Source organism: Euprymna scolopes, chromosome 39 (assembly GCF_053919585.1).
Source record: "Euprymna scolopes isolate OS-2025 chromosome 39, ASM5391958v1, whole genome shotgun sequence".
NCBI classification, from domain to species: Eukaryota; Metazoa; Mollusca; class Cephalopoda; order Sepiida; family Sepiolidae; genus Euprymna; species Euprymna scolopes.
The window spans coordinates 1,940,001-1,950,000 of NC_136520.1; the positions used below are offsets into that span (position 1 = coordinate 1,940,001).

The 10,000-nt window shown below is 36.5% G+C and overlaps 1 protein-coding gene across 2 annotated transcripts in view; it reads left to right on the forward strand.

Annotated features, from left to right (window-relative positions):
* The window catches only part of LOC145263605 (unconventional myosin-Id-like), a 461,413-nt gene that overhangs the window by 398,834 nt on the left and 52,579 nt on the right, over window positions 1–10,000 (forward strand). For both annotated transcript variants that reach the window (XM_080120445.1, XM_080120446.1), the window contains 3 exons: window positions 1,696–1,841; window positions 3,028–3,082; window positions 5,570–5,647. In XM_080120445.1, the coding sequence (XP_079976571.1) occupies window positions 1,696–1,841; window positions 3,028–3,082; window positions 5,570–5,647 (279 nt within the window). The remainder of the gene's footprint in view (window positions 1–1,695; window positions 1,842–3,027; window positions 3,083–5,569; window positions 5,648–10,000) is intronic.

Sequence of the window (10,000 nt, forward strand, 5' to 3'; positions counted from 1 at the left end):
GACATGATTACACGTGTTACACAATCAGTGGTTAATCGCTTCCAGCGATTGATAGAGAGAAATGGACGACAATTAACAAAATAAACATATTTCATGTTTGTTTCATTTTATATTTCAATGTATGGTACTTAAATATACGTGTATTGCTAATATCGTTTTTCTTTAAAATGTTACCTGACTTTTTGACCACCCTGTATATTCAGGCAAACATTGCTGAAAACAACAGAAACCTTCTGTTTAATAATACCTTTTATATTTTTTCAATTTTGGCATATTATGTTTTTTTGTATATACATCAAACGTATGGATGTATGGTCCGAGCACTTTTTTTTATTAAAGTGCCTTCACATCCAGATTGCATTTTTGAAATTTACCAGCTGTGACAATCAGGCTTTAGTAGGGTGTATTCCCATTCCTGCTGTAGCTGTTCATTTGAACCTGATGTAATAAAAATTTGATCAGTCATCTCATAAGATATCTGGAGTTGTAAGCCATGTTCAGTTTCAAAAGAGTTTCTGATGGTTAGTTATTCCGTACAAGTCCTGGAGATGACGAGGTCTTAGTAGACAGCTGTTCTGTACAGGTTTCGGATTTTATAATTTTGTAGCCACTTCCCGTGTTGACATGAAGAAACCCCATGCAAAGTTTGCTAAAAAAAAAAAGTTTAATTTTTATGGAGCAATTCTGGTTTCTGATTGGTTGGTAACAGAACATGAATTAATTTGATTCGTCAGTTTCTAGCAGCATCGTTTATAAGTAGAATCTCCCAACTGTGAAGGACTATACCCCCATTATAAGTCTCTTATGATGGGATGTCTCCTGGCGGCTTCGGCTGCAGGGAGACAGGGTAGTACAAGTCAAGGATTCGTCACTTGACACTCAGTCCAACAGGTGAGGGGCCGGGAACCGGCCCAGCACCTGTTGGACTGAGGTACACCACCTAGGTAATACCTAGGAGGTCCACCCTCCCAGGCCTTGCTACCGGGCTTTCCGGTGGGGCAAGTTTATTGCTTGCTGCCTGAGGCGCCCCGACTGGGGAATGCCGACGGGGTTACTCAGGCAATTTTTAAAATTGCAGGAGTGCCCCTTCTTTAGGGCAGCCTGCGGGGTTCCCACTTTCCGGCCTTGTGCCACATAATGCTGATGTGGGCAGCATTTAAATAACTACCCCCATTATGGTCTTACTATGATGGGGATGTGTCTCCTAGCGGCTTCGGCTGCAGGGAAATAGGGTAGAGTACTTTTCAAGGATTGGTTCTTGACACTCAGCCTGATAGGTGAGGGGCCGGGAACCGGCTCAGCACCTGTTGGACTGAGGTACACCACCTCGGTAATATCCAGGAGGTCCACCCTCCCAGGCCTTGCCACCGGGCTTTCCAGTGGGGCAAGTTTATTGCTTGTCGCCTGAGGCATCCCGACCGGGGAATGCCGACAGGGTTACTCAGGCAATTTTTGCAATTACAGGAGTGCCCCTCCTTTAGGGGAGCCTGCTTAGATCCCCACTTTCCGGCCTTGTGCCAAATATTGCTGTGTTGGCCAGCAATTAAATATCTACCCCCATCATGTAATCAACAATATTGCAGCAAGGTACTGAATTTTCAGGAGTCTGCGACAATTCTAAACGTCTGTGCAAAATAAATGTGGAAACTTATTAAAGGCACCTCTTCTATGACAAATCTCATTTTCTAATTCCAGTTGGCTCCGACAGACAAAACAATGGAACATGGACAAGATTTCCGTGTGCGTCACTACGCAGGGGACGTGACGTATAACGTCAACGGGTTCTTAGACAAAAACAAGGACACATTGTATCAAGATTTGAAGCGTCTTTTATACAACAGGTCAGTGAGAAACGATTAAGCATGTGTCTATATCTAATATATAAAACAAAGTAAATCGGATCATCGACGTTAGACCTATATAGCAATGCATCTGAGAAATGGTTCATTTATTTTTATTTTTATATCTAGGATATAACATGAAGTATTGTATAAAATAAATTATGAGCACGGCTATTTTTCAGCCATTTTCAGTGTTATCAATGATATTGTAGTTTCCTTCAATCTTGACAGACTATAGACACTCACTATAAGGTTTTTTTGGGGGGTTTTCTTTTATAAAAAAGTCAGCACTTATCAAGGCCCGGAGGTCACTCGAGGAAAGGGTTAATGAGTGTACAGTGGTCAAAGAGACCATGTTGTAATCATCGTTAGTAGTGAAAATTTGGTAAACTCTTTTTGTACTGGATTGCCACAGCCAGGTTGCCAGTGCGTGTCGTTAACCATCTTTCCCACAGAAGAGACGTTGCGAGCCTGTCTCTGTTTTATCATTATTTTCATGGCAAGTGCTCGTCTGAGCTCCAATCTATGGTCCCTCCTTCGCCAAACTTTCACGAAAAACACTCGTCTAGCTGAAACCACTATCAATAATTCCCCCCACTCTTTACCTGTGCCTAAACCTAAACGTAAATTCCATAAACAAAGCTTCTTTCTTAGACCTGCGGAACTCCCTTCCGTTTTCCTGCTTTCCAACTGACTACAATTTGGTTGTCTTCAAGTTCAATGTAAACAAGTACTTGATGAGCAGTTCCCCTTAAGTAATCCAATTTACCAAATTTACACTACTAACGATTACTATGATATTGTTCCATTGACCACTTTACCCCCATTAATCTTATCCTTGAGTGGCCTCGGGGACTTGATAAGTGGTGATTCCTATGTAAAAAAAACAAAAAACACTAGAGTTAGAAGATCCAGTTGTTTCAGTCGATCCTCGTAGGACAGATCATGCATTTATGTCTCTTTGATTGCAATATTACATACAACATTGTTTTCAAGTCCGATGTAAACAAGTTTTTGTTGCGTTCTATCCAATTTCCACGACTAATCGTTGTTACTCTTTTAATTTCTTTGCGATTTTATTTTCCAGTGCTGATTAATTGATTAAAATGATTGATTACAATATTACATACGGCATTGTTGTTTTCAAGTCTAATATAAACAAATTCTTGTTGCTTTTATTTTACAGCGCTGATGAATTAATTAAAATGATGTGGCCGGAAGGATCACAAGATATTGCAAAGGTACAGATTTACTGATAAACATTTTTTTTTTCTTTTTTTTTTTTTTTACATGATGGGAGTCACCTCTTATCAAGGCCTGAAGGCCACTGGAGGATAAGGGTTATTGCGTGTACAGTAATCAATGGGGTAATATAGTAATCGTTAGTAATAGAAATTTGGCAGATTGGATTACTTAAGGGGGAGGCTCATCAAGAATTTGTTTATGTTAGACTTGAAAACAACCAAATTGTAGTCAGTTGGGAAGCAAGCAAATGGAAAAGAGTTCCACAGGTGTGCAGTTCTAAGAAAGAAGCTTTGTTCATGGAATCTACGTTTTGGTTTAGGGACAGTCAAAGAGTGGGGGAAATTATTGACAGTGGTTTCAGCTAGGCGGGTGTTTTTCGTGAAAGATTGGCGAGGGGGGACCAGAGATTGGAACGCAGACGAGCACTTGCCATGGAGGTAATGATAAAACAAAGACAGACTCGCAACGTCTCTTCTGTGGGAGAGAGGTTGCAGGGAAGAGAAAAGGGCATCACCCACTAAGCTACGAAGTCTATTTTTAACATAGTCTGAGAAAGATGTTTTTTTTTTTTTGTTTTTTTTATAAATATGTTTTCACCCCAAACAAGGCACTGTGCCACTTGGATGTAGGGGGGGGGGGGATACTATCGGAGCCATAAGTTGCTGGGATACTATGTAGGGAGTTGCGCAGCAAGATGTCTGTTCACATTGCATTTAAACTTCCGCATGTCAGTACACTTGGGGAAACAAGAACCCAGAAGGGAATTCCAAAATCTAGTAGTTCTGAAGAAAAAGCTATTAGAGTAGAAGGCTTTCTTACATCTACGGATTTTTATTGTGTAGGGGTGGGAATGCCTCCTATTTTTTTTTATTCCACCTAAATGGATTAGAGAGGATTACACATTGCATTGTTATGATGACTGAACTTATGCATTCATGACCTGAAAATTTCATCTCTCTGTTGCAGATATTGGCGGTGTGAGACTCTAAGAAAGCAACCCTTGTCATAGACGTGTATCAGAAGCAGATACGCGTCATTGAATTCACGACAAAAAGGCATTGAGAATGCTAGTGACTATGTGGGAAAATAAATTCTGAAGCACAAAAGGTCCCTCATTTTAATGGTACCACTCCCGTCTTCATAGCTCTTCAACATTTGAGTAAAAAAAAAAAATAGGAGGCTTTACTTTTGGAACTTGTAAAAAAAAAAAAAATGGATGGTCACATTCAATGCTGCCAAGACTAAGCTTGTTTCCTTCAATAATTACAAGAAACCTTCTCTACCACCAATAGCAATGGCCAAAAACACATTACCCGAAAGTACTTCCTTTAAACTCCTCGACCTAACGTTTACAGGGAATATGAACTGGAATAGATACATTGAGAGCATTGCCAAGGCTGCTGCTAAGAAGGTGGGTTCTCTCTACCATGCTAGAAAACTACTTACGCCTGAAAATATCCTGTACCTCTATAAGGCCACCATTCGTCCATTTATGGAGTACTGTTGTCACATTTGGACCGGTGCATCTGCTACTAGTCTCTCACTCCTTGACAGGGTTCAAAAGAGACTTGCCAACCTGATAGGCCCTGAACTGTCATCCAAGCTTAAGCCTCTGTCCCATCGATGAAACGTAGCATCCCTCTGTCTGTTCTACAAGTACTTTAATGGTGAATTCTCTTACGAACTACAAGCACTCGTACCCCCTAGACGTGAATACCCCCATCAAACTCGACAAGCAGCTAAATCCCACCCCTTCACAGTAGAGATCCCTAGATGTAAGAAAGCCTTCTACTCTAATAGTTTCTTCCCCAGAAATGCTAGACTTGGAATTCCCTTCTGGTTTCCTGTTTCCCTGACTGTACTGACATGCAGAAGTTCCAGTGTAAAGTAGACCTACATCTTGCTGCTCAACTCCCTACATAGTACCCCTCCAAATTATGTTCCAAATAGTTACCTCCTTCCCCCCCCATCAAAGTGGCGCTGTTCCTTGTTTGAGGTGAAAATGCGATACTAATAATAAAAAAAGATATTTCCAAATTACTTTACATTTAATTTTGTCTTATGTTTTTGTCATGTTTTATCTTATGTTTTTATATGTTTTCAATGTTTTTTCGTATGTTTTTTGCTGTTTTTCTTATGATTTTTGTTATGTTTATTCATTTTTTTTTGTATGTTTTTTTTCTTATGTTGTTTTCTTAAAAATAATTTTATTTTCCAAATTTATTTTAATGTAAAGTTTTTTTTTAATTATTTAAAAAAATTTTTTAAATTATTGTTCAAGTTCATGTTTTAAATTTTTTTAAATTTTTAAAGTTTAATTTGATTTTCTAATTTAAATTATTTTTCGAATTTATTTATTTTTAATATATGAAAAAAAATTATTACTTTTCAGATTTTTTGATTTTTTTTTTTTCATTGTTTGCATGAAATGCCTGTGAATTGTTTTCGAGTTTTCAATTTCGTTTCCATTTTTGTACTTTCAGACGACAAAGCGGCCATTAACTGCTGGAACCAATTTCAAGAATTCTATCATCGCATTAGTGGCAAATCTGGCATCAAAAGTGAGCAAAATCCTTTTTCTAATTTTCCTCCATTTTATTTCGGGTTTTGTCTTTTTCTTCATTTTTTTTTTCGAGTTATATTTCTTTTTCTTTTTTTTAAATGTTTCTTTTCTCCAATTCTTCTTGTCCGTTTCTTTTTCCGTTTTTTTTTCTTTTTTTCTTATTTGCCTTGTTCTTTTTTACGAGTTCTTTTTTCACATTTTCTTCTTTTTTTACTTTTATTTCTTATTTTTCTTTGCCTTTTTCCCCTTTTTTTCCTCCTTTTTTTCCTCCTTTTTTCCTATTCTTCTTTGCTTTCCTTTCTCCTTTCTGTTCTTTTACTTCTTCTTTTCGATTTCTTTTTTCTTTTCTTCAGTTTCTTTTCTTTTCTTTCTTCTTTTCGATTTCTTTTTGTCTTCTTCTTTTTTGTTCTTTCCTCACCCTCTTCCTCTTTTTTCTTCTTTTTCTTTGTCTTTCCCCTCTTTCTTCTTCTTCTTCTTCTTCTTCTTCTTCTTCTTCTTCTTCTTCTTCTTCTTCTTCTTCTTCTTCTTCTTCTTCTCATCCCCCCTTTCTTCTTCTTCTTCTTCTTCTTCTTCTTCTTCTTCTTCTTCTTCTTCTTCTTCTTCTTCTGTTTTCATACATAAAGTAAATTTCACAGTGTATAAGGATTAATTGATACTGGAGATATTCATAATTGTACCCCATTTCCAAAAGAAGGGAGATATAACATATGAGAAATATTTGGAATCAAGTCTCCCCTTGCTGTTATTTCACATCATTATGTCTCCCCTCCATCAAGGCCAGAGGTTTCAAAGAAGAATATATATATATATATATATATATATATATATATATATATATATATATATATATATATATATATTATATAATATATATATATATATATATATATATATATTATATAATATATATATATATATATATATATATATATATATATATATATATATATACATATATATATATATTATAAGATATAAAGAGATTATCCGAGGAAACACACAGAAATATCTACAGTGCAACCACTTTTATTCACCGAGAATTAAAATTTGCTATAAAGAAATGCATTAAATACTAAAAGCCTCTGCACTCAACCTCGTCCTACCCCATTTTTGCTGCCTTCTTCCCCCCCCCCAAAAAAAAGATTTAAAAATTCTAAGAAAACAAAATTACCATTGATTAATTCTTTTTTTTTATTTTTAAATTCGTTTTTTTTTTAATTTTTTTTTATTTTCTTAGAATTTCAAAATTACCATTGATCAATTTCTTGTTTTTCTTTTTGTTTTCTCTTAGAATTTCTGAACTTCTATTTTTAGTTTGTTTGGCAGAATTCTTGACATCTCGAAGACATTGAAATATCTTTTATTTATTTATTTCTTTATTTTGCAAGAATTGGATCTGTTGGGTGGAGCCAAGAATAGGTTTGGGGCTAGCACGCTGTCATTCTGATTAACTTTTTCATTTTTTTACTTCATTCATGTCTGGAGTAATTCTTAAGTGAGTGTTATTTAAATCAAACTAGCAGCCCCGACCCGGCGTTGCCCGGTAGCATATTTACAGATGATTTTCATCTGATTATCTCCCTTGAGAATGGAATACTAAAAATAATCTTGGAAATAATATTGCTTTTTTTTTTTTTTTTTTAAATAGATTCTCTCTTTAATTGTACTAACAATTATAATAAAAATATAATAAATAAAAAATATTGCCAGTATACCATAGTGTTTATTAATCTAATATATAAACGGCTATATGTCCGTCTGTTTGTCTTCATAGTTTCAAACTCTATCTCCTCCGAAACTAAAAGTCGGAGAGCGGCGCTAAGAACCTCAAATGATTGGATTTTTCACGGGCCATTCTTTTATGCATCTTTAGTCGGTGAAAACTGTTTTTAAAGGGGTCAAAAATTGGTCAAAAATGAAAAAAAATCGTTAAACATTTCGTACATTCATCTTAATTTATTTTTAATTTTTAATCAGTGTATATACGTGTGTCACGTTGGTACAGTGGTAACGTCACCAACTTTGAATGCTATGGTTTTTGTTTCAGCTAATAGTACCTAAATACGTTTTTTTTTTTAACTTTTGAAATCACGATTCCATAATAATATATACGAAATCTAGACAAATTAAAATGTCATATTTAAGCATATTTTACGCCCGGGCAAATCCGCCCCACCCCCACCGCTAGTACTGATTATCAAAGTATATCAGATAATATGTAAAAAATCTACTATTAATTTTATAAAATTATTTTTATATAATGGCTTGAATTAAAGTTTAAAATGCAAAAGTCAAACATCATGCTTCAATTGTGCTCTTAACAGAAACATTTCGAACACGCCCCTGTCATATCAAAGAACCTATTGATGAATTCATATGCCTGGCCTGGCTAACTATCAATAATCGATAATCGAAATAATCCGATGAAAAGAAGGAACAGGCAATTTTGACAAAAGTTAACACCGCACACAGTCAAACAGAGACGTTGCGAGCCTATCCTTGTTTTCTCGTTATTTCCATGGCAGGTTTTTTTTTTTTTTTTTTTTTTTTACACTGTGATCACCACTTATCAAGGCCCGGAAGCCACTCAGGGATAAGGGTTATTGCAAGTACATTACGTTAGTGTGGAGATTTGATGAAGTGTTTACTTAAGGGGGCGGTTCATTAGGAATTTGTTAGCATTGGACTTGAAGACATCCAAGTTGTAGTCCGGTGGGAAGCAGGCAGACGGAACAGAGTTCCACAGGCGTGCAGTTCTAAGAAAGAAGCTTTGTTCACGGAATTCACGTTTTGATTTAGGCACAGATATAGAGTGGGGGAAATTTTTCACAGTGGATTCGGCTAGACGGGTGTTTTTCGTGAAAGATTGGCAAGGGGGGACCAGAGATTGGAGTTCAGACGAGCACCTGCCATGGAAATAACGATAAAACAAAGATAGGCTTGCAACGTCTCTTCTGTGGGAGAGAGGTTGCAGGGTAGAGAAAAGGGCATCCCCCACTAAGCCACAAAGTCTATTTTGTACTCTGTCAAGGAAGGATAGGCGCTCGTCTGAACTCCAATCTCTGGTCCCCCCCCTCGCCAACCTTTCATGAAAAACACCCGTTTAGCTGAATCCACTGTGAAAAATTTCCCCCACTCTATATCTGTTCCTAAATCAAAACGTGGATTCCATGAACAAAGCTTTTTTATTAGAACTGCACGCCTGTGGAACTCTGTTCCGTCTGCCTGCTTCCCACCGGACTACAACTTGGATGTCTTCAAGTCCAATGTTAACAAATTCCTAATGAACCGCCCCCTTAAGTAAACACTTCATCAAATCTCCACACTAACGTAATGTACTTGCAATAACCCTTATCCCTGAGTGGCTTCCGGGCCTTGATAAGTGGTGATCACTGTGTAAAAAAAACAAAACAAAAAAAAACATCACGGGTGCATTTGAGAAGTTTTATTACCACACAAGAGGAAAGGCCCAACATATAAAATCAACAGTAGGTTCTTTCATATGACAGGGGCGCTTTCGAAATTAATGTTTCTGTTTAAAGCACAATTACACCATGAGACTTGACTTTTTCATTGTAAACTTGAATGAATGTAATTATTACCACACAAGCAGTAAGGTCAAAAATATAAAATCAACAGTAGATTCTTTGATATGACAGGGGTGCGTTCGAAATGAATGTTTCTGTTTAAAGCACAATTGAAGCATGATACTTGCATTTTAAACTTTAATTCAAGCTATCTTCTATATATATAAAAAGCAAAATGTTTGTATGTCTCGCAAAAATTTTCGACAGAGGCGACGGGGATGGGAGGTGTTAATGAAAACCTAAGAATAAGCGAAGTAAAAAAAAAAAGAGAAAAACGAACGTTATGTGAAAAATGGCTTAAATAACCCTGCTTCAATATTGAAATTCAAAAAATCGAAAAAAAAAAAAAAGCATCTCACACCACGATTCAAACCTAAAACCTTTAGATAATGACCCAGCACTCTAACCAACTGACCTAACACGACGTACACGAAATTAGGTCATTTTTTTTATCTTTAAACTAAATTAGGTTACGACGTCGTATGACGCATGCGTAGAAGCGAATTCGTCATGAGAGGACGGTTTTTACTGACCCCGCCCCTGTAGAAAAGTGCTGATTTCAGGGTGAAAAAATAAACGTTTTTGGCCAATTTTTCGATATTTGTCATGCGAAGGATGGGGATTTTTGTCGAAAGTTTTTAGCAGACACACAAACATACATACATACATTTTCGCTTTTATATATATAGATTAGCCTGGGTGCCCGGCCTTGCCCGGGTGTTTGTAGGTGTGTGTTGAGCAAAAAAAAAAGAAGAACATGACGT